The sequence below is a fragment of the Bos grunniens genome, chromosome 10 (assembly GCF_055505025.1).
Source record: "Bos grunniens cultivar Pamir isolate PY7600 chromosome 10, Bosgru_T2T1.0, whole genome shotgun sequence".
Lineage (NCBI taxonomy): Eukaryota > Metazoa > Chordata > Mammalia > Artiodactyla > Bovidae > Bos > Bos grunniens.
Genome location: NC_141174.1, coordinates 15,906,765 through 15,930,652, shown reverse-complemented (window position 1 = coordinate 15,930,652; position 23,888 = coordinate 15,906,765). Strand labels below are relative to the sequence as shown.

General features: G+C 49.3%; 1 protein-coding gene across 7 annotated transcripts in view; it reads left to right on the top strand.

The window, feature by feature from the left end:
- Positions 1–23,492, top strand: part of IFT43 (intraflagellar transport 43) — a 107,459-nt gene extending 83,967 nt beyond the window's left edge. For 5 of the 7 annotated variants that reach the window (XR_015133964.1, XM_086319587.1, XM_086319586.1 and 2 more), the window contains 4 exons: positions 22,171–22,243; positions 22,485–22,560; positions 23,039–23,101; positions 23,231–23,492. Coding sequence is in view for 6 of the 7 variants with exons in the window: in XM_086319587.1 (XP_086175713.1) it covers positions 22,171–22,243; positions 22,485–22,560; positions 23,039–23,101; positions 23,231–23,350 (332 nt within the window). In the remaining variant the exon portion in view is untranslated. Of the gene's footprint in view, positions 1–14,149; positions 14,774–22,170; positions 22,244–22,484; positions 22,561–23,038; positions 23,102–23,230 lie in introns of those variants that run through there. The other 2 variants (XM_086319591.1, XM_086319590.1) reach the window with 1 other exon arrangement.
- Positions 23,493–23,888: the final 396 nt, after the last annotated feature.

Below are 23,888 nucleotides of genomic sequence, written 5' to 3'. Positions count from 1 at the left end.
CATTCCCTTCTCCAAAGGATCTTCCCAACCCCAGGGGTCGAACCCGGGTCTCCTGCATTGCTGGCTGATTCTTGATGGTCTGAGCCACCAGGGAAGCCCTCAGTTGTGTGAAAATGCTCCATTTCAAGGAGTAACTATATCACAGCAAAACCCTCTGAATACTGAAGTTTACATACACCACACATGCATCGTTAGAAGGCGATGCTGGTTGCAATTGTGGCGTCATCGCGTTAGAATCAAGTTGTTGCAGCTTTTGGCGTCTCTATACGCCATGTCGCCCAGGCCTGCTGTTTGACGTGTTGAGAGGTTGAGGCCTAAGCATTATTGTACGGCATCATCGGGCTGAACAGGGACTCAGGTCCTCTGACCCCCAGGGGCGCTCTCTGTCCTCGTGCCGTGGCCTCCGCCAGCCCCACTGCCCTCACCAGCATTACCAAACATTTCCATGTGCCAGCTATCAAGCCTGGTGTTGCACATTTTTTTCTCATCTAATTCTCAAAACAAATCTGTGGGAGAGGTTTTTTTTTTTTATATCAGTTTTATTGAGGTCTGATTTGCATATGATAGACTGCATTCATTCGAAGTGCACAGTGTGAATTTTTACAGCTGTGTATACCCAGTGAAACCTCCACCACCATCAATGTGCAGAACGTGCCCATCACGCCCGAAAGTTGCTCTCATTCTCTTCAGTCCATCCTCCCTCTGCCCCTGTCTCTAGGCAACTGTGATCTCTCTTTTTTTTTTTTTGTCATGATAGAGTGGTTTGTAGTTTCTAGAATTTTAGACACTAAATCATACATATGTATGCTTTTGCGTTTGACTCTTTTCACTCATTAGAATGATTTCGAGATCCATCCAGCTGGTTGCATGTATCATTAGCCGGTTCATTTTTATTGATAATATGCCATTGCATGGATACATAGCACATTTTTGGTTATCTTGGTTATCTATTCACTTGTTAAGGGACATTTTAATTGGTCATCATCCCCATTTTAAGGATGGGGAGGCTAGGGCAAAGAAAGGCAACTTTGCCGAAGGTCACACAACTAGTAAGTGCCAACACCAGGGTTTGGAAGGCAGCTGTGTTCACCATGTGTTACTAGCACAACGCAGCCCAGCACCAGGATTTGAACACATATCTTGGCCCCAGAGTCCTTGCTCTTGGCCCCTGGGCTGTAACAAATAGCACGACCCTCTGCTGTGTTGGCATCTCCTTGCACAGGTCGGTTGTGTAAGTGTCAGCTCCCCAGTGTGTAAGACACAGTGCTGGCATGATTGATAGGATGCCTGATGCAATTCCATTAAGGAAGGAGAGAAGAGAGTTGCTGTTTTCGGAGAATACCTCTGGTGTTCTCTTCCCTTTCATAAACTTGGAATGTGAAATTTGTGATTTGACCTTTATTTTGGCTCCAGGACTTTGAAGCAAAAAAAGCCTTTCTTGTCAGAGTACACTTGATGTTACCTTCTAGGAGGTATGTCTCTGCCCTGGCATAAATCTGTTTTCCATGTGGTTATCCCTGAGTCCTTTAATGGAAAATCAGTTCATATGTTACACTTCACACTCGACTTAGTCCATTTCACTGTATGTGAATGTTTAGAATCCATTTTGCCGTAGGAATCATATGTTACATATAACTAGTCTCTAGAATTATCTTTGCTCAGAGAATTACTTGGTTGGCTAGTTAAGCCTGCTCCTTTGAACTTAGAATAACCAGTGGGTGGGGAAACTCCATGAATGATTGCCCTGAACCTGGACATGGACATGGACGCTCATTTAACAATGACGTTAAATAGATCTCTGGGCACCTGTGAGGAAACCTACTGGTTCCCTTAATAAAATCACATCTGGGGGCTTCTCTGGTGGCTCAGTGTTCAAGAATCTGCCTGCCAATGCAGGAGACCTGGATTCGATCCCTGATTTGGGAAGATCCCACATGCCTCAGAGCAGCTAAGGCCATGTGCCTGTGCTCTAGAGCCTAGGAGTTGCAACCTTGGATCCCACGTGCTGCCACTGCTGAAGCCTGCACACCCTCGCCCCCGTGCGCCACAGCAGGAGAAGCCACCACAGTGAGAACGCTGCACACAGCAACCAGAGAACAGCCCCCGCTCCCCGCAACTAAAGAAAAGCCCACGCAGCAGCCAAGACCCAGCACAGCCAAATAAATAAATACATTTTTTTTAATTAAAATAATCACATCCAGGTTCTTTGAGGTCATCAGTGAGTTGTATTCTCACCTTGGAAGGGGCTACTCCTCTTCTGGTACTTGGTAGGGCTGTGTGATTGACGAGCCATCTCGAAGGAGAAGATGAATTACCAGGAATAGAAGTGAGGAGCCAAGGTCCAGGGCCTCCTCTGAGCATCTTGGAGATGAACCTTCACCGAGGAAAGCCAGGGGGTCTTCATGAAACGTCTCCTGTGGGCAGTGCTGCTCCAGGTCTCGGAAATGGTGGTGAGTGAGACAGTCCCTGCCCTCCAGGTTTCTTTGGTCTGGTGAGACATGCCCGGCCTTCTTTCCTCCTCTTCTTTTATGTAGACTTTGAGGAGCCATGTCTCTTGAGATATATTTCTCATCATTCAGCCTCCCTAGATCACTCTTCAAAAGATGTTTCTGCTTTTATTTTTTTTGGCTATACTGAGCAGCATGTGGGATCTTACTTTCCAGTGAAGCGTCAGTCATGTCCAACTCTTTGCGACCCCACAGAGCCCACTAGGCTTCTCAGTCCACGGAATGTTCCAGGCAAGAGTACTGGAGTGGGTTGCCATTTCTTTCTCCAGGGGATCTTCCCAACCCAGGGATTGAACCTGGGTCTCTCGCATTGCAGGCAGACGCTCTACCGTCTGAGCCACCAGGGAAGCCTCATATACCCTAAGTGTACTTGCTCAAACCCACCTCCCCAGATTCCTTGAAACTAGTCTGGACAAGGTAAAAGAGAGATAGGATCAAAGTTAACGCATGATTCATGTGTCACAAGACTAGATAAACAGTGGATATTTATCAATAGGCCTGGGGTCATATCCTCATAAACATAATGGAATTTACCACTTTGTTACAGAGATAATTAGCATATTCTTTTAGGCAAGGGAGAGTCCAAGTACAAGTCCTGAGGCGCTTTTATCCAGGGGTCTGGTTTTCCATGGGTATGCCATTTCTATAGACACCAGGCACAAAGTTCAGAGTCCACTGGGAGGGTGACCATGCCTGTAGCCTAATGTTCGCAGCCTGGCCTAAGATGGAGTCCAGCTCTGTCTGTTTCCTCCTTCATTCCCTCCTCTTGATGCTCTTAACTCACTTCCTTTCCAGACCAGGGATTAAACCTGCATCCGCTGTATTGGAAGCATGGAGTTTTGACCACTGGAGTGCCAGGGAAGTCCTGGATCTCTCTTGATACCTGGTGCTCCTCCTCCTTCCCTGGGGAAGAAGCTGAGGGAGAGAAGAGAAACACATTCTCTTGTTTATTGATGTTTCCCTCAGGCTTCTGAGGGAAGAGAACAGAAAAACAGAGAAAGGAAGGAGCTGTTGGGATGAGACGTGTTTTTTAAATGAGAAGCAGAGAGTAAGTGCTGTGCAGAGGTGGTGTGGGGTTCTGTTGGTTAACCAGAGTGTACTGCAGAGGGACTGTTTGCAAGACCAAGGCAGGTTGTGAACTCAAATGTTTCTAGGGGCTCGGCAGATAATATAAACACTTGAAACAGCAGGCGTGTTTGACCATAAACAATGGTGAGGCCTGTGGTGAGCTTGGAGGGGAGATGGCATGACGTGAAAGTTGTCAAATTCATATTTTAAATAATGACAAGTTTTAAACGTCACTTTATGAACAGAACAAAATGCATCTTCGAATTGGAGTAGGCCTTTAGGAAGCGATTTGTAAATCCTTCGTAAGACCTTGCCAACATCCACTGGATCATAGAAAAGCAAGGGAATTCCAGAGAAACATCTGTTCTGCTTCATTGACTACACTAAAGCCTTTGACTGTGTGGACCACAACAAACTGTGGAAGACTCATAAAGAGTTGGGAATAGCAGATCACCTTACCTGTTTCCTCAGAAACCTGTATGCAGGTCAAGAGGCAACAGTTATAACTGGACATGGAACAATGGACTGGTTCAAAATTGGGAAAGGAGTATGTCAAGGCTGTATATTGTCACCATGCTTATTTAACTTATATGCAGAATACATCATGTGAAATGCCAAGCTGGATAAATCACAAGCTGGAATCAAGGTTCCTGGGAGAAATATCAACAACCTCAGATATGCAGATGATACCACCCTAATGGCAGAAAGCAAAGAGGAATTAAAGAGCCTCTTGATGAAAGTGAAAGAGGAGAGTGAAAAAACTGTCTTAAAACTCAACATTCAAAAAACTAAGATCATGACACATTCAGTCCCATCACTTCATGGCAAATAGATGGGGGAAGAGAGGAAACCGTGACTGATTTTATTTTCTTGAGCTTCAGAATCACTGTGGACAGTGACTGCAGCCATGAAATTAAAAGATGCTCGCTCCTTGGAAGAAGAGCTCTGACAAACCTAGACAGTGTATTAAAAAGCAGAGATACCACTTTGCTGACAAAGGTCTGTATATCAAAGCTATGATTTTTCTAGTAGTCATGTATGGATGTGAGATTTGGACCATAAAGAAGGCTGAGCACCTAAGAATTGATGCTTTTGAATTGTGGTGATGGAGAAGACTCTTGAGAGGCCCTTGGACAACAAGGAAATCAAACCAATCAATCCTAAAGGAAATCAACCTTGAATATTCTTTGGAAGGACTGATGCTGAAGCTCCAATACTTTGGCCACCTGATGCGACAAGCCGACTCACTAGAAAAGACCCTCGTGCTGGGAAAGATTGAGGGCAGGAGGAGAAGTGGGTGACAGAGGATGAGATGGTTGGATGGCATCACCAACTCAATGGACATGAGTTTGAGCAAACTCCAGGAGATAGTGAAGGACGGGGAAGCCTGGCGCGCTGCAGTCCATGGGGTCGCCAAGTGTCATGACACAGCTGAGCAACTGAACGACAGCAAACAGCAACATAAGACCTTGGAGGGCTCTGCTCTAAAGGGACACTGAACTTTGTTAAGGAGACAAAACATGAAAAATGAAAATCCAGACAAGGATTAAGTAACTAAAGTAGCAGTGTAGTGAGTGGCAGAGTTAACAAGTGGTTATTGTTATATTAGTGATTTCCTTGCTAAGTGCTTTGAAGCATGGGCTGCCGGCCCTTCAGGAAGAAAGTAGAACTTGCTTGGGTCCTGTAGGCTAGATAGGATTAGGTTAGGCAGAGAAATGGGCACAGCCTGCCACGGTAAGCCACCTGGCATCAGGAGTGACTCTGCTTAGAGGATGAATGAGGAGTTCACCGTCACCAGGAGAGAAGCTGGTTCTGCAGATCTAAGCCCTGATTCTGGGCCATTCTCAACTACTCGTATTCGACATCCTTATGTAAACCGCCTTTCATGAAGTTTGAAGATTGCCAGTCATCTAATTTGCTGATTCTGGGTAAGCTCGCAGCTAGAACTGATAAAGTGCTTCAGGGAAGGTAGGATTCGTGGTTGTGGAGACCATAGTAGACAGCTCTGTGCTCAGTTGCTCAGTCATGTCCAGCTCTTTGTGACCCTGTGTACTATAGCCCACCAGGCATCTCTGTCCATGGGATGTTCCCAGCAAGAATACTGAAGTGGGTTACCATGCCCTCCTCCAGGGGATCTTCCTGACCCAGGGATAGAGCCTGTGTCTCCTGCATTGCAATTGGGTTCTTTACCGCTGAGCCATGGGGAAAGCCCTGTAATGGACAGCCAGAGCCCCCAAATGATCTCAGGGTCCCCAAATTGTAGGATGGCTGACCTTCCTTTTAGTGGCTTAATTATCCATCCCTATTCTTAGAATCAACTTTTTAGTTTGCCTCACATCTGGAATAGAGTTGGATCCAGTCTCTACAGGTGATACTGGGCAGGTAATTCATTTATTCATTTCTTTAACCACCATTTGTTGAATACCTTCTATGCACGATGCTTGGGGCTGGCACTGGGGGCATGATGGTGTACAAGAAGACATTCTCAGTCCTTACCCTCATGCAGCTTACAGTCTAGTCGGGGAAGGGGATACTAAGCCAATAATCACGCATTAAATGAGTATGGACAGATTGTAGTCTAGTCTGCTGAAGGAAGAGTCGGGTGCCATGAAAGAGAATGATGGGGAGACCTGATTTGGGTTGGGTGAGGAGGGAGGACCTCTCTGAAGAAATGGCTTTCAAATGTCAAAACTTGGGGGACATGCAGAAGTTGCCAGCAAAAGCGGGGTGGGTGCTGGGGGCTAGGGGAACCCTGGTAGAGGAGCCAGCAGGCGCAGAGTCCAGTCACCTCTCTGATACCAGAAGCATCAGAGAATAGAATTCCCAGGGCTGTTCGAGCTCTAAAATCCAGCTCTCAGAAACTGAACTCCGATGAATAGTAAAACTTGAAACATTGAGCAGCACACAAATGGGAGAGAAGAACTCTTTGTCTTTAGAAAAGATGAACAGTCTTCAGATTGAGAGAATCTCTGAAAACACAATTAGATATGGACTCAGCTTTCAAAAAGCTTATCTCCCAGGTAAATTCAAATTAGGAAAGAACTTGGTTTAAAAAGTGGAAAGTCTCTGAAAACAAGAGCTCTGAAAAAAAGAATTAGCTCTTTTGGATGTAACCATCGCATCTTGGCGTCATCCAGGACTGCAGGTGGAATTTTCAATAACTCTTCCTGGCAGCTCCCACGGCTCTGGGGCCCGCTGCCTTCTCACTGGAGAGGGTGGCGCTCTTTGTATCCTGGGGTCCAGTTTTGACAGAATCAAATACCTCAAAACCTCAGGAATAATAAATCCCATGGCCAACCCAAAAGTGTGTAATTCCTAAAGGACAGGCGGAGTTGAGCCACTTTTAGCCAGGGGCAATTGGGGACTTAATTCTGCGAGTGTAACAATCTGGATGATCTGAGAGCTCTGAGTTTAAGGGTAATTGCTCAATTTTCTATCCATGTCAACAGGGAAAATAGGTAAAAGTGGCTGAACACATCCCAGCAATGAGGTTGGATGAGATGTGAGATGCCAGACTGTCAGCAGAATTAGAAAAACGCTATCTGTAGTAGACTATTGCTCTGTTGCCCCTCTCCCTGTTCATCTCTGTCCCCAGGCTTTCTGTGGCTCATTTGGGCTCTTTCTCATTCCTTGCTTAATTCTGCCACCATATCTTTCATCCATTCTCCTGAAAACAACAGTCAGTCTTAGCCCAAGCAGTTTTCATGCGGAGAAAGAGAGAGTGGGAAGAATTCTTTTAATGCGGATAAATTGGAACCCTGATGTCTCAATTCTTTTCTCTTGCTTAGTCAGAATGTTCCATTATATTGGCATTCACTCCTTAAGCTTAACACAGCGCATCGGACTTCTTAGGTGGTACCCAAACCTAGTCCCTTTGCCTCCCTAATTTTATTTATTTATTTTATTTAATTTTGGGCTGCACTGGGGCTTTGTTGCTGCTTGCGGGCTTCCTCTCATTGCGGCGCGCAGGCTTCTCATCACTGTGGCTTCTCTTGTTGCAGCGCACAGGCTCCAGAGCATTTGGGCTTCTGTAGCTGTGGCACATGGGCTTCGTTGCCCCATGGCCTGCGGGATTGTCCTGGACCAGGGGTCAAACCTGTGTGCCCTGCATTGGCAGGTGGATTCTTAATCACTGGACCACCTGGGAAGTCCTGCCTCCCTGATGTTTTTTTTAAATCTATTCTAACCCAGGTTCCTTTTAGCTAAACATAGAGCAGGAAAGAGGGCAGGGGTGGAGTGGGGTGGGATTCATTAATCCCAGGAGTTACTGTCCTGTCTGCTGTCTGTGCCTTGTTAAACTTGCTGTTGTTTATAGTATAGTAGGTGTGAGATTGGAAAAAGAAGTCCTTCTTACAGGAAAATGGGATTCATAATTAATGTGTGTGTTTGCCGAGAGCCAGGCTTTGTGCTGTTTTCCCTGCAATGCTAGTCAGTCCTCAGCATTTCTACGAGGAGACACTGTGATCGTTACCCTTGTCCAGGGAAAGAAATTGAAGCCTTGGGAAGTTAAATAGCTAACAGAGGTCACATAACTAATAAACAGAGATGTACTTATTTAACAACCAGCTCTCCGGGGTGGGGAGGGGGCAAAGTCCTCATTGGGTTCCTAGGTGGCGCAGTGGTAGAGAATCCGCCTGCCAATGCAGGAGACCCAAGAGACTAGGGTCCGATCCCTGAGTCAGGAAGATTCCTTGGAGGAGGAAATGGCAACCCACTCCAGTATTCTTGCTAAGAAAATTCCATGGACAGAGGATCCTGGTGGGCTACAGTGATTGAACACACACATACTCCTACCATGGCTGGTTTCAAGCTCCCAGCATGACACCAGTGACCACAAAACTGGGAAGAGATGAACAGTAGCACACCAGCATATCATATTTCCATCACACCAGTCCTTTGGATGGAGGAGGAAATGGCAACCCACTCCAATATTCTTGCCTGGAGAATTCCATGGACAGAGGAGCCTGGCGGGCTCCATAGGGGTTAGTTAAGTCCATGGGGTCGCAAAGAGTCGGACACGACTGAGTGACTAAACGCACAGTCCATTGGATGTAAATAAGTTCATAAGCATAGGTAAAGTAAAATGCAATAAAACTTAGAAAGTGGCAAGTTTTGAGTATTACCTTTGTTTTTAATATAATTTGTTTAATTACGCTGTGTTGTGTTCTGCTTAGTCGCTCAGTCATGTCCGACTTTTTGCGACCTGTTGGACAGTAGCCCCCAGGCTCCTCTGTCCATTTCAGGCACGAATACTGGAGTGGGTTGCAGTTTCCTCCTCTAGGGGACCTTTCCAACCCAGGGGTCACACCCGCATCAACCGTGTCTCCTGCACTGCAGGCAAATTCTTTACCTGTTGAGCCATCAGGGAAGCCCTATTTAATTAACTCCAGGAGATAGTGAAAGACAGGGAAGCCTGGCGTGCTGCAGTCCATGGGGTCACAGCAACAATATATAATTTAATCTTTAATAATGTTTCTGCGTAACAACCTGCATGCGAAATTCCCAAACATTTTAGACAGCCTGAACTGCTCCAGAACATCACCTCTAGTAAATGACAGAGCTGAAGCTGGGACATGGCCTTCGAGACTCCAGATCACCTGCTCTCAGCGCCTTCCTCCTCACCGTCAAAGCGCTAGGTTCGTTTCTCCAGCCTGCTTATCCTGAAAGCTGGCCTCCACTCATCTTCCCAGCGCCCTGGTGCAGCTTTGCTCTCCTTTCCTGGTTCTCAGATTACCCTGCTGGCCCTGTCCTCGGCTCTGCCGATCCTCTCTCTCTGAAGTCTTGTCAGCAGCACCCAGGCTGAGTAGAGAAAAGCCAGAGAAGTTAGGTCTTTAAAGCTATGTGGCATGAACAGAACCTTCAGGTTGGACCATTCCTCCCCCAACTTATGTTTTATTTTCTATCAGATCCATTGGGATTGCTTTTTTATTATTACATTTTAAAATATTCACCTGTTCATTCAATCTTTGTTGCAGTGAGATCTTTAGCTGTGGCATGTGGGATCTAGTTCCCTGACCAGGGATCAAACCCAGGCTCCCTGGATTGGGAGCAGAGTCTTAGCCACTGGACCACCAAGAAGTCGTGAGATTGCTTTTAAATAGGAATTCTGGCGCCTCTGCTAGGTCTTCCAGAGAGGCGCTCCTGTTTTAGGGTGAAAGGAAAGAGAGTCTTATGAGGGTGGCAGTGTGAGCACCAGGGAGTGTGAAACACTTAGAAGAACAGAGACCCCACAGGGTGCTCCCTGGGCCGTGGAGGGCTCTGGTTGGAGCTCTCCCACTAGTGTCATCGTTGAGACGCAGCTGAGGGTGAGCAAATTGACGTCACGGAGACTTGGGACATCTCAGACGCTGTATGGGACGTCAAAGATTCCCCAGTCAGGGGTGTTGGATTATAAGGTGCGAATACGGAGCTGAGTTCGCTGTGGGCCACAGGAGGGATCTGTGTAGACTCATTGCATTAGAGAAAATGAACTTTCCATACAGCGATTCTCCTTTCTTAGTATTTATTTTAGCTACATGAGGCCTTAGTTGCAGCATGAGGGATCTTACATTGGCCTTCAATATTTCATGGCATGTGGGATTTTAGTTTCCCGAACAGGGATTAAACCCAGGTCCTCTACCCTGGAGGGTGGATTCCTAACCACTAGACTACCAGGGCAGTCCCCTATACAGTGATTCTCTAAACAAAAGACCCAGCTTGCCTTACAGACACGTAGGTGGTGTATCTAGCTGGAATATTGGGGAAGACTGCTCCACAGGCCAATGTGACAGGTGTTTTTTAAAAATTATACCATGAGATATATTCCAGTGGACACCCCAGAGATAAGGATGTCTTCGAGATAGAAGGCACCTCATTTTGGTGATAAGGAAACTTGGGAGCAGACCTGACAAATAGCTGCACTAAGTCAGCAGGTCAGGGCCAGAGCTGGGACCCGGCTTTCCTGACTCCTGATTGGGTCTGCCCTCTGGTTCAGCTCTGCACAGCAAGAGTCTGGATTTGGTTCTTCCATGATAGACAGTGAAAGCCACACTCCTCGTGGGGAAATGAACTCTAGTAGATGGAAACTCTTGAGGCCCCAATGGCCGACTTCACGGCTCCCCATTGTGGGTTTGGCCAGGGCTGGTCCCCAGAGCCAATGAGACACCAGAGAAGTTACAGGGAATTGGCCTGAAGTTTCATTAATGCGGCAAGAGAAATTGTTTTAACTTGGTTTTGTGTTCAAGGTCCCATGATCCCACCATGCGAAAAACATATGCCATCACAGAGTAGGTATCTGGGAGCTGATGGACTGTCTTGACTCAGCAAGCTTAGTAGAGACTGGTTTGGCTCTGTTCTCCTTGCCTCTCAAAAAGGCAGTGTCAGGGCAGGTTTTGGAAACAGAGTTAAGCTTGGACCAGACTTCGGTTGTTCTGCTTTGTCCCCTCAGTTGTCCCCTACCTCCCCTGGTCCAGCTGCCCAGCACAGCCTGGAGCGTTGACCAGACCTCCCGCTCACTGGCAGAGCCGAACAGCGTCCTCTAGGCCCCTTGGCGGTCCCCTCCCATGTCTGGGTCACACCAGCCTTCCCAAACTCTCCATCACGAACATCTCTACCCAAAAGGCAGTTGCCAGTGACCAGTCTCTGGGGCTCCAGTTTCCTTGTTCATGTGAGCAGCTTTCTGGGATGTCCCTGTCTGAAGAGGTGGGATGGGGAGGATGAAACAAGCCTTGGACCACACATGCACAACCGTTGTAAACAAAGCAGTCTGTGTTGACCTTCCTCCAGGAACACAGGGAAGGCTCCGTCAGCATCCCACGGTGCCGTAGTCTGTTTGGAGGAATGTGATTAATAATAAATCTTCCAACATTAGGCACTGACAAAAGCAAAAGAGAGCTCACCCTCCCTGAAATAGCTATGGAGACCTGGGTGTTTATTCTGTAACTCCTTGGGTTCTTTCCCTATCGAATACAGAAAAGAGGATTGGGATAGGACAAAGCTAATCCCACTTAGCTTTGTGAGACAGTCCTAGGTGTGACTGTGGGCCACGGTCCTGCTTTGGGGAGAAGCACAGGTCCTTCTCCACACAGCTGTGAAAGGAATGATGGATGAAGGAAGAGAGGAGACGAAGCCAGTTTGGTGAGAACCACTGCCCAGGGACATCTTAGGCTCCTTAGATTTTTATGTGATTAGAAAGAAATAGAGGCTCGATGCCATAGGATGTCTGTTTCAAGCGATGGGGACTGTATAGAGAAGAGGCATGGTGTTCTCTGCAACTAAAAGAGACAGATGGATTTGTAGGAGTTGCTCCAAATAGTCTGTAACTAAAGCCACAGTCAGCTGTGGCCTGGGGACTGCATTCTCCAAGCAGGTGGACGTGGTGCCCTTACTCGTCTTGAAGTCTGACAGTCAGACAACACTTAGGTGAGACGGGAAGGAACAGGCTTGATTGTGCATCTGAGGTTGGGACTCAGCATATCACTTGGGCCTCAGTGTGAGAAGTCTTCCCTTCTAATACCTGCATATAAGCAAAGCCTAGGTATAGCAGAAATCCAGGGAAGCGGTGATAGGGGACCCTCTTACCTTAGCGAGATGTGAACTTGGTATGGCCAGCCGGTAGGGTCTTCCTTTCCAGTTTCAGGTCCTCCCAGCTTTCTAAACATGCCCAGATGTCTGCCATGTGTGTGGGTATATTCGCCTATACGTATGCACACGCAGGAGGGCAGATATTGGGAAAAATGATTCCTGAGTCCATAAGTGTGGTTGACGGACTGGGTTTACCTAAAAGACCCTTTAAGAGAAAGCTCTTGAAAGATGATTACAGAATTGAGACACCATCATTTAAAAGTGCCCGAGGCAAATGCCTTTGAAAATTGCAGCAGCGGAGGGACGGAGAGAGAACCAGGCAGCCCTTGATTGTTGGGCTGTTCCCTCAGGACCCGTCGCCCCCGCTCCCCCTCTGTTTCGCATCTGATAAGAGAGAGAGCAGCGGTAAGACTCCTCATCTATCTTATGAAAATCCGATTCGGAATGGCTGTGATCAAAACCAGCTGGCTGTCACCAGCAGTGGCCTTGCACGGAGGAAACCGCTCAGAAGCCGTTCTGTATGTGGGGGTGTCACGGGTGGCACCGATCAAAGGAGCATTTTTTTAATAAATATATATAAGGAAAAACACAAAACCTAAGGATTTAGAATAAAAGCAGTGTAGTTTGTCTTGTTTTTTTTTTTTTTTTCAGCATAACACGAAGAGGATGAAATAGAATCAGATATGCCTGGTTTCTAATACTTCTAGTGGCGGCTCTGAGAAGGCCACTCTCTGTCACATTCAGTCTGTATTTGCTGTGTCTTGGGCCTTGTTGAAGAGAGCGGAGAGGTCCTCCCTTTTCCGTCTCTTCCGGCCACTTCATCCTTTGTCACCTTTAAAGGCCCTTAGCCCTCGTCATCCTTAACACGTCTCTCCGGATCAAAGCTGGAACTGCCGTGAAGTGCCGAGAGCTGCTGGCAGTAACTGGGAGCCCCCCTGTTCATTGTTTTAATTTCCTTCAAGTAGTAACCAGTGTATCAAAAAAGTGAAGTCGCTCAGTCGTGTCCGACTCTCTGCGACCCCATGGACTGTAGTCTACCAGGCTCCTCCATCCATGAGATTTTCCAGGCAAGAATACTGGAGTGGGTTGCCACTGCCTTCTCCAGGGGGATCTTCCTGACCCAGGGATCAAACCTGGGTCTTCCGCACTGTAGGCAGACGCTTTACAAGCTGAGCCACCAGGGAAGTCGTTCACTAGAGGTCACCCCTCTCAGGTGACACTGGGCTCCTTCCCCGTGTTAGGCCCCTGGGCTGAACGGGGCGTTTCCCTGTGGAGAACCATCATTGGGTCTGCTTTGTCTGTCAGGAGCACCACCTTTAATTGCTGCAAAGGGTCAGTCCTGGTTAACGACCCTTCCCGTGGTCCATAGGGACTCTCCCGTAGCCCATGGTGGACTGGCTGCGATGACTGGGCAAGTCTCCTGGGGTGTCGCATTCCAGGCTCCTTCTGGAATGTGCTACTGTCCCCCCTGCAGGCGATACGATGAGGCCGGGCCTGCATGCCTGAGGCAGGCCACAAGCTGAGTCAGCATTCAGCACAGCCTCCCGTCTGCCCACCGTCCAGCCAGCACCACACCCGCTGAGACCCAGCTGGTCTCAGACACAGACTCAGTCCCAGCCCTGCTCTCACGGCCCAGCGTCAGCCAGGACGGTTGCCACAGTGTGGGGGCTGGACGGAGCAACCGGCTCTATTTTCTTTTTTTTTTAGTCTTTATTGGACTGTAATTGCTTTACAGTGTTGTGTTAGTTTCTGCTATACAACGAAATGAATCCGCCGGATGTATACATCTATCCCCTCCTTTTTGGATTTCCTTCCCGTTTAGGTCACCACAGAGGGTTGACTAGAGCTCTCTGTGCTATACAGCAGGTTCCCATTACTTATCTATTCTTTGCACAGTAACGTGCTGATATATACGTCAGTGCCAACCTCCCAGTCCATCCTACCCTGCTCCCCCGTTGGCGTCTGTACGTCTCTTCTCTACGTCCCTGTCTCTATTTCTGCTTTGCACGTAGGTTCAACACCAGCTGTTTTGATGTTCATCTTGAAGTCAGTGATCTCCTTCCCCAGCAGCACGAGGAAGCGGGTCGGTTGGGTAGAAGCACGGAGACTTCTCAGCATATATGGGATATGGATGAAGCCCCCCACACCCCCCGCCAGCCAGCCCCTCAGGAGACGGGCATCTTCTTTCTGTCCCTGGCACTGATTTCCTCAGGGACCTGCTTGTGCTCCTTTTGCTCATAGTCAGAACCTGTTTCTCAGCCCCTGCAGTGGGCGCTCTGGCCAATGGTGTCACAATGTTCAGCCTGTCTTCTCTGAGGGCCACCCGTCTCCTCCCGGCCGAGCGGCCCAGCTGGGTCAGGGGGACTCACCAGGGACCGGTCTTCATGAAGCAGACCTGCCCGGGATCCGCAGGTGCCTTTTTGCCCTGGAACCCGAGTCCACCCAGGGACTGCAGGGGCCCAGAGCTCCTCTGAGAGCATCCTTTCCCCTTGTTCCTTCGGGTGTTTGAAGCCTGTTGCCTACTGCTTTCCCCTTTTCTTTTCCCTTAAAAAAAAAAATGCTCCATTTTTTCACTTAGAAAAAAAAATTATACGATTGAGATCCACTAATTAAAGCCATTTTCTGGTATTTGGTTACTGGAGCGTTTGATGTCTCTCTGACAAGACCATGAAATGCACGGAGTGTCCATGGGGACAGAATTTGCTGAACACGGCTCTTTGTAAATGAGGGGACACAGTGTCGCAGCAGCTCATGAATATGAAACGCCCATGATGCCACCTCAGTGGACTTGGGAACACAGATGAATCCTGTCATGTGCTAAATGAGACCAATTTCTTTCACTTAACTTCATCTTCAATCAGACCTTCTTCCATTTGCCTGTTTAAAATTCCCCATACGTGATGCAGAAGGTAACAGCATTCAGTAAAACAAAGTTTTGCAGCTGCAGAGAAAAATGATAATGATCTCAGGCTTAAAGTTGCCATCTCCTAGAAACATGGACATTCTTTCAAAAGCTCTTGAGCTCTGTTGAAGGTCTGTTGACTTTGAACACACCATTGGGGGTTGTCTCAACTGTTCTTCTTGGGGTGTCCCCCCTGCAGGGTGTCAGGTCCCTTTCAGGTGGGTTGGTTGTTGAACATGGCTGTGCCTTATAAAGGGTGGACGTGAGCCCTTGGCAGCCCACAAGTGCTCTGCAGTGGCCGGGGTACTGCTGGAGAAGCAGTTGTGTGGGGCTTTGTGGGTCCTCTACCCTGCGGAGCCGGGGTGAGGTTAGTGAGTGAAGCGAGAGGGACAGATGTCATCAGTCAGCATCTAGAAGGACCAGGCCAGGTAGGCCGACCCTAGTACTGTTTACTAAGGCATCAGGATCAGAATGTGCTGAAGTTTAGAAGAGACTTCATGTAGCTCTCTAGAAACCCTTCTGGCCACGACTACAGAATCCCATTCAGAAATCCCCAACCAAGAACCATCAGCACAGAGTAGAAGCTAAAGAAATGCAGAGAGAAGCAGCTCCCTGCCTGCACCATCCTTGCCTGGATGGGACCAGGGCCCGGGTCAGGGTGTCTCCTTTGTTCTCTCCTTCCTCTGCAGGAAGATTTATGCTCCAGGGAAAGAGCCTGAGTGATGCTCAGGGTGCCCTCATCACAGGTGGAGTCCAGTCCAAGAAATCGCCTTCTGTTCTTGTACCAAAACAAGCAGACGACAGCCAGGTGTGAAGGCAGGCTCATCGCAGCGACCTGGGGCCAGGGTTTTTGCAAGAGGCAGGCAGGCTTCTTGCTGTCAAGCCACAGGGGCTAAAAAGGATCCCACTGGGACTTCCTGGGTACTTAGCATTTTAGTGCGACGGTGTGATGGTATTATTCATAATGAATGGATTTCAGGGCAAATGGCAACTTCTCACATCTTTGAAATCAGTTGTAATTGATCCTGCTGGTGTTCCCACATTTCTATTATTTATTTAAGCACCCCTCATTTATTTCTGTGGTTTCATCTGGTGGTTGGTTGGTTGGTAGGCCTGTTGGCAGACTGATGTACTGGTATCAATGAGTTTTCCATTTGGCAACCTCTCCCTTTGGAATTAGTTCCTACTGTTGTTGCTATACATCAACAAGCCTTTACTGGGACTCCCAGAAAGTGGAGTGAAAAGACTGGGGCACACCAGAGATCGAGAGGAAGCTCAGGGAGATTGGTGAAGGACAGTGTGACCCAGCCTCAGGATGGAAGCCGAGGGGTCCGTACGGACCATATTTGAGTGACTCTTCCTCTGTAACTTTGTCCCCACTGCTCCGTCGTTTCTTGTGTATGCACAGGCCCTTCCCAGCAGGCCTTGCAGCTCTCAAGTAAGGCAAAGCCTTTGCTATGATGCCATCAAACCCAGGAAGTGTCTAAGGATGGCTCTTGGTTGTTCTCGTGAAATGAACCCTGCTTAAGCAGCTCTGAGACTCAATAGCACTTATACTACAACCGGAATGATCTAGAGAAAATAAACATGGCATCCTTCTACGGGTGTGGCTTTCAGATTTGAGAGACGTTTATTGATGTCAGTTCTGTTCGATTGTCCTTTAGTCTGCCCATCTTTGGGAATGCAGAAGTGACTGAGACACAGTCTTCACCCTCAAATAGGAGGTAGGCCGAGGGAAAATTTCACTTACTCCACCTACAGCAAGGTGATCAGGTCCATCTCATGGCCTTGAATAAAGTATCATGGAAAGACAGAGGAAGCTCTGAATTCTGCTTTTGGCTTCCCAGATGATCTACAAAGGAAGGGATGTGCGTTTTACTTATTCTGTTCATTTGTCATCATTTTGTAAGTGTATAGGCCCTCCTACTGCAACTTGTTCATGCTTATTCAGTCCGTCTTGGTTTGCCCCTAACGTGCCTCTGGAGGGGTCTTGCCTGTAGCAGGCACCCATTAGGCACGTGTCTCCTGGCTGGTCGATGCAGGTTCTTCCCCACCTGGCACCTGATGCCCTCTCTCCTGCCTTACTCTGTGCGGCTCTCCCGAGCCCTCCACGTCAGGCACACCAGCCTTCCTCGGAGAGTTGCTCCTTGTCTCCTGGTGCCTTTGAGCACGCTGTCCCCTGCCTGGCTTAGTGTTGTTTGTCCTCCAGCTGCTCTGTCCAAGTTCTGAGACCTCCCCTCACCCCTCACACCACCCCTCAAAATCCCAAGTTAGATTCTCTCTGGATGGAATTAAGTGCATTATGCAGCATCCATTCAGTAGAGTACTAGCCTGCCAGGCTCCTCTGTCCATGGAATTCTTCATGCAACTCTACTGGAGTGGGTAGCCATTTGTTTCTCCAGGGGCTCTTCCCAACCCAGGGATTGAACCCCGGTCTCCCACATTGCAGGCAGATTCTTTACCATCTAAGCCATTAGGGAAACCCATAGAATACTAGATGGCCATTTAAAAGAATAAGATGAATCTGTACACTGAAAAGGAAAGATAAAAATCAATCATAGGATGTTGGATATGTAACATGCCACTTGCGAACATTTTTAAAAGGACAAACGTGCTGTATATGCAGAAATTCCCTTCAGTAATCATATATGAGAAATGATTAATAGCGGTCACCTCTAGGGAGATGACTGGGGTTCATATAAGGAAAGGATGTCTTCCATCTTAAACTTTCGAATTTGTAGCATTTGAATTTGTTACCACATATGATGTTACTTTTACCTGGTGGCTCAGATGGTAAAGAATCCGCCTGCAATGCGGGAGACCTGGGTTCGATCCCTGGGTCAGGAAGATCCCCTGGAGAAGGGAACAGCTACCCACTCCAGTATTCTGGCCTGGAGAATTCCATGGACCATACAGTCCATGGAGTCACACAAATGCAGTTTCCCCACTGTGTGGCTAATTGGGCACCACATGGGGCCCAGAAGCAGGTGAACAGCAAATGAGACGGCTGACCTGAGAGGCCCAGAGCAAAAGCCCAGCAGGGAAGGCCCGTGTTATTAAGGAGCCCAAGTGGAAGAGAGTGGCAGGTGACCTGTTGAGGGGGGGCGCCCTCTTTGGGGACCAAGATCAAGGATGAGGGCTCCGCTCCCAGGGTGCTGGCATGTCAACCCTCTTGCCTCGCCAGCCCCTTTCCTGGGGGTGTCTGAGGTATCTCAGCCACCTCCTCCTCGTCACGGCTGGTTTAACGCCACACGACCAGCAGGGGAGGGAGTCTCTGGGCTCTCGCGTGTTGGTCCATTTTCCTTTCTGTTCCAATGGCCTTGTTGTAGGCAATGGTGAGGGAGAGACTTAGCTTAGTTATAGTTCCTGGAGACAGAGGAATAACCGAAAACAGAGGACCCTGAGTCTCCAGGCAAAACAGTTTGTCCCAACTCTAGGCGGTCGTCTCACCCCTCCACTAGCCAAAGCGGCTTGAAGTCACTGCACCTTTGCAAAGAAAGCCTGAGGGTGGCACAGGCTGGGAGTCGGGGGTGGTTGCAGTTGAACTGGAGTGGGAAGCCTGCTCTGTCTGTTCCTAATGCCTCACTCCACGCAAACTGCTCCATCTTGCTGAGCCTCAGTGTCCTCTGGAAAATGAGGCAAATGGGCAGGATTAAATGCGAAAATGAGGATAAAGCCGTATAGCTTCTTTCCATGCTCAGTGTTTTATCTGTCAGAAAAGTAAGAATAGTACAGAATATTTATTAGGTGCCCAGCGTAGCGCTTAGTGTTTTATAAAAAGTGTCCCATGTGTACCTTACAGCAACATATGAAATGGGTGTAGTTATGCTCCCCATTTTACAGCCGTAGAAACTGAGGCATCCAGAGGGTAAAGTCACACAGCTAGTCCATGGGGGAGCCAGGCTGTGAATGCCTCCAGTGCCTGCACTCTTAACCACCAGACAGGAGTCCTGCCCACATGCTTAACAAGGCCATTGTTTCTGTTAACATTCTTATTGTTAGCAGCATGGAAGAAAATGAGACTAAAGTCAGTAGAATGAACTTTCACTGGTGCTGGAGCAGAGTCCTTTATTCCTCTTATCATCGTTATTAAAGGTATATCGTCGCATACAACTTGGGATGTTAAACTCGACACCCTGAATCAGACCGGGTCTCCGGACCAGGCCTACAGGTGACATAGCCATCGCTGACTGCAGACACGGCTGCATCGTTCCGTGCAGGTCATTTTGTAAGGAAGCGGATTGATTTCTCAAGCCCATTTTCTTTTTCTAGGTTGGTTCCTCATGATATGTGTGTGTGAGAGAGAGGGGAGCGGGACGAGGGGGAGAGAAAGAGGCCAAGAGGACAGAAACTGTTGGGAACGTGTCACGTATTCATAAGCAAGCCCTTGTTTGTGACTGTACATCAGAAACTGTAAAATGAGGAAGTTCTTTGAAATTTGCCCAAGACCTGCTCCACGGCCACCTGTTCCTCCGGGGCCGGGAGTTGGATGGCCAGGCTCTGCAGTGACGAGCTCAAGCTGTCGCTGCACCGGAATGCTCCAGCTTGCCTCGGCCTGGCTGTCATCGCTGGCTCCATCCCACTCCGGTGCTTCACTGGGCTCTGTCGGGCACCAGGCTTCCAATTAGAGAGAGACCCCACTGTGTGGCCAGCGCCACCCGCGTCCCTCCAAGCGGCCCCTTTGCCAAGGCCCACGCTGACCTCCGCTCTGGCGCAGATGGGGCCAGCCCCACTCGCTTTCCTGTGCATTTGGAGGAAGGAGGCAGGGATGAACGGGGAAGCCCTTGGGGACCCGGAGCAGACTGCGGGCCGAAGCACAGCTACTTGGTGCTGGGAGAAGCTGGGCAGGGTTGACAGGGCCCAGAGGCTGCCATTGCAGAGCAAGGGAGGACTGGGGAAGACCCGATCCTGAGCCTGAAGCTCAGCAAAGGGGGGCATTTTCTTACCAGCTTCTGAATATTCATCTCAGGCTGGGCCCCACGCCGAGCAGAGCCAAGAGTAGCCTGCTGTCTCACACCAGACCTGTCACGGTGCTGATGGCACATGGCTCGGCCAGCTTCCTCCCTGCCTGGCTGCAGGGCCCACGTGGTCTCACCAGCCTGGGAGGCCCCTCGCCCCAGACTCAGGGACGGTGCCATCAGCCAGCAGTGGACTGGATCCACTCAGAGCAAGCTGAATTTCTATTAGCATAAAAAATAGAAAATTAGAGAATTCCGTATCCAATTCTCTAGCAGGATAGAGAGATACCATCTAACCTCTGAACAGCTTCTTTCTGGATAGAGGACTTGCAGAGTGTGATTCATTATTTCTGGGCTGGTGTGTGCGTCTTCTTTATTTCCCTTTTATCAGCCATTTCTTTTTATTTTCATCCTCTAACTCTCTGTCTTTCTCTGCCTGTCTCTTTCTCTCTCGTCTTATTTTGTGTGTCTCCGTCTCTCCCTCGCATGTTCTCTCTCTCTGTTTCCAGGTACAACATCTATAACTCTGCCATCGGAAGCAGTAATAAAGACACCAGTCTGGGAACTGACATTTATATATACTCAGGCTAAGCTTGACTAGAACCATTGCAAAGTCTAAATAATGAATAGCCTGAAAGTGGGAAGGGTCCTTTTCAGCTGCTCTTGGAATGATTCTGTATCTCTTTAAAAAAAAAAAAAAAAAGTTAATTTAGTCCATAGAAGCAAAAAGGAAGGGTGTCTTCACTATTCTTGCCTCTCTGGAATTTTTAATATTCGTAGTTGGTTTGGGACTTCCAGGACTGTCTCTCCCTGCTTCACCTTTTTATTTTCCCTGCCCCATCTCTTTTTATCTCTGTGCAGACTGGTTAAAGCAAAGAAACCCCCTCTGCCAGTCAGTGATACTCCCTGAGAGAAGGCAGTCTTTCTCTGGGGTGTTCGAGAAGATGCTGGCTTTTCTGCCGTAAGCAAGTTGCCGCTGTTAAGTGATGCGCCGTCTCTGTTTCTCCCTTTGCATGAGCTCGTTAGATTGACGAAAGGAATGGCCTCGTGTCTCCTCCTGTGTCTGTATGTCCGTCTCATACAGAGAATTCAGAAAAGAAGAATCTCCAGGAGACAGCAAGGGAAGTGTCATCTTTAGAATCAGCATTGTTTAGGATATTAGACCTGGCCAATGGAGACTCAGGCTTCCCTCATAGCTCAGTTGGTAAAGAATCTGCCTGCAATGCAGGAGACCCCGGTTTGATTCCTAAGTCAGGAAGATCCCCTGGAGAAGGGATAGACCACCCACTCTAGTATTCTTGGGCTTCCCTTGTGGTTCAGTTGGTAAAGAATCCACCTGCAATGTGGGAGACCTGGGTTTGATCCCTGGGTTGGGAAGATCCCCTGGAGAAGGGAATGGCTACCCACTCCAGTATTCTGGCCTGGAGAATTCCATGGACTGTACAGCCCATGGGGTCGCAAAGAGTCAGACACGACTGAGCGACCTTCACTTTCACTTTGAATGGAGACTCTGATCCTGGATGCTGCCGGGAAGCCAGGTCACATCATTAGGTGGAAAGTGACTTTGCAGATACAGGCTCGGGGCTGTGACGGTTGTGAAGACTAGGACGAGCTGATGCACACGTGGGCCTCGGGCATGAGGAGGTGCGCTCGTGGAGACGTCCGCCTAGTGACACAGCGTGTCCCCCACTCCTCTGTCTCTGACCGTGCCACACTCACTCAGCTCCTCTTTTCCTTCCTCTCCTCTAAGTGCTTCCCCCCAGGGCTGTCCAGGACTTCTCATTTCTTTACATTTCTCCTTGGAGAGCTACTCCCATGGCTCCTAACATGGACCAAATGTCAGGACCAGCCAAGAAATCTTAGGGAAAAATTCAGCCTCCCAGGCCCCACCCAGGAAACTTTTAATTCCCGCAGGTTCTGGGGTAGTAAAACCTGAGATTTGGAAATTATTGAAGTTCTGCCTTCGATTCTCATGCACACCTCAAGTTCAGTTCCACCACCCTGAATGGGGGAGTGGGGGTGCTGGAGGCCAGAGACCATCCGAGTGTCCATTCTACCCAAAGCCTGTAGCCCTCACGGTGGCCAGGGTATTGAAGCTGCTGAGTCATCAGTGGGGAAGTGGGCTAGATCCCCACTCATGCTGCTGACAGTTTTGCCTACCCTCTGGTTGCAGATATCCCTGTTATTCCGGACCTGGAGGAGGTACAGGAGGAAGACTTCGTCTTGCAGGTGGCAGCCCCTCCCAGGTATGTTATATTCGCCTGAAGCTGGAGGGAGGCTGGGGACCGTGCCAGGAGCCATCAGCAGTGATGCTGCCCCCTTGGGGAGATCCACACGTCTCTAGTGACGGGCCCAATCCCAGGGTTCCCATTTATTGCACACTTTTTCCCCATTCTGGTCCTTCCCAGCTGCCTAGGAGGCTCTGGGGATGGCGGCCTGGCAGCGTTGCTGGCATCGGTTCCTGCCCACATTCTGTCTTTCCCACAGCATCCAGGTGAACCGAGTGATGACCTACCGTGACCTGGACAATGACCTCATGAAGTACTCAGCCTTTCAGACCTTGGTGAGTGGACAGCTGCTACACAGAGGGGCAGGCGCCCATCGACATCCGCGGGGATTTCTCAGTTTCTCCCAGGCCTTGCAGCCCCTTCTCCGTGAGGCTCTGAGGCTGCCAGGCGACAATCCCTTTGCCAGAGGCATCCTCCTCGGGTATAGAGCATCCCTGGACCCAGCCTATCCCAGTGCTCTCAGGGCCAGTCTCCCCCATGCTCCCGCCTGCCCTCTTGGCATCAGTAGATGTGCTGCGCCATGCCTGCCCCTCCCTGGTGTTCACTTTGCCCCAAGGAGTGCCCAGCCATAGGACATCGTGGTGTCCGCCCCAGCTCTCAGCGGCCGTGTGGTCCACCCACAGGTTTGCTGTTTCACAAGGTGTTCCTGCAGGGCTGGGTTTGGAGAGTTCTACCCCACTCAACTTGGTCCCCAGAGGTCATTGTCCAAAAGCCCCATGGTACACATACCCCCTCCTGCCCTGACATTCACAGGATGGAGAGATTGACCTGAAGCTCCTCACCAAAGTCCTGGCGCCGGAGCATGAGGTTCGAGAGGTACGTGGCAGCAGCAGGTCCTGCCCCTCGGCCATGAGCAGCGGGCCCCAAGGCTGACCTTGGTGGGAGGCTGGCCATGCCCGAGGGGAGGGCCTCCCCCGTCTCACCCCAGGATGCTGCTCCCCGCAGGACGACGTCAGCTGGGACTGGGACCACCTGTACACGGAGGTGTCCTCCGAGCTCCTCAGCGAGTGGGACGCACTGCAGACAGAAAAGGAGGGCCCCGTGGGGCAGCCCACACACACCTGAGCCGGGGGATTGCTCTCCCTGCACACGCACACCTCCGCTCTGGACTTGAGGAAAAGGCCATAAACCTAAAGAAGCTCGCAAGAGGCTCGGGATTTTTATATATGGACTATTTCGTAATAAAAATATTTTCTCTTGTAAGAAATTGCATTGTTCCGTGGCAAGAAATTGCGTTTGCTCTGTTGCCCTCTCTTCCATTCGTTTGCACCGCCCTCTTGGAAAAATCCATCAAGGCTGAAGGAAGGCATCTTTTGAGCCACTGATGGGAACTCGCCCCATCGCTGAAGAGCATGAGGGAAAGCTAGGTGGGGGAAGGGAAGGCTTTGTGCACCTGGAAACCATTCCGTTCACAGAGGCCACAGCAGCTCCAGGGAGCATCTCCTGCTGGGGTCCTGGGGAGGGCCTGGCTAGACACCTTTCTCCCTTTGGATGGTCAGTGACATTGGTGACATTGCACTGTCTCCTTTGTGCTTTCAGGGCCACTTAGCTGAGAAGACAGCACACAGAACATGTGATAAGGTGACCCCATTGCCCATGTCAG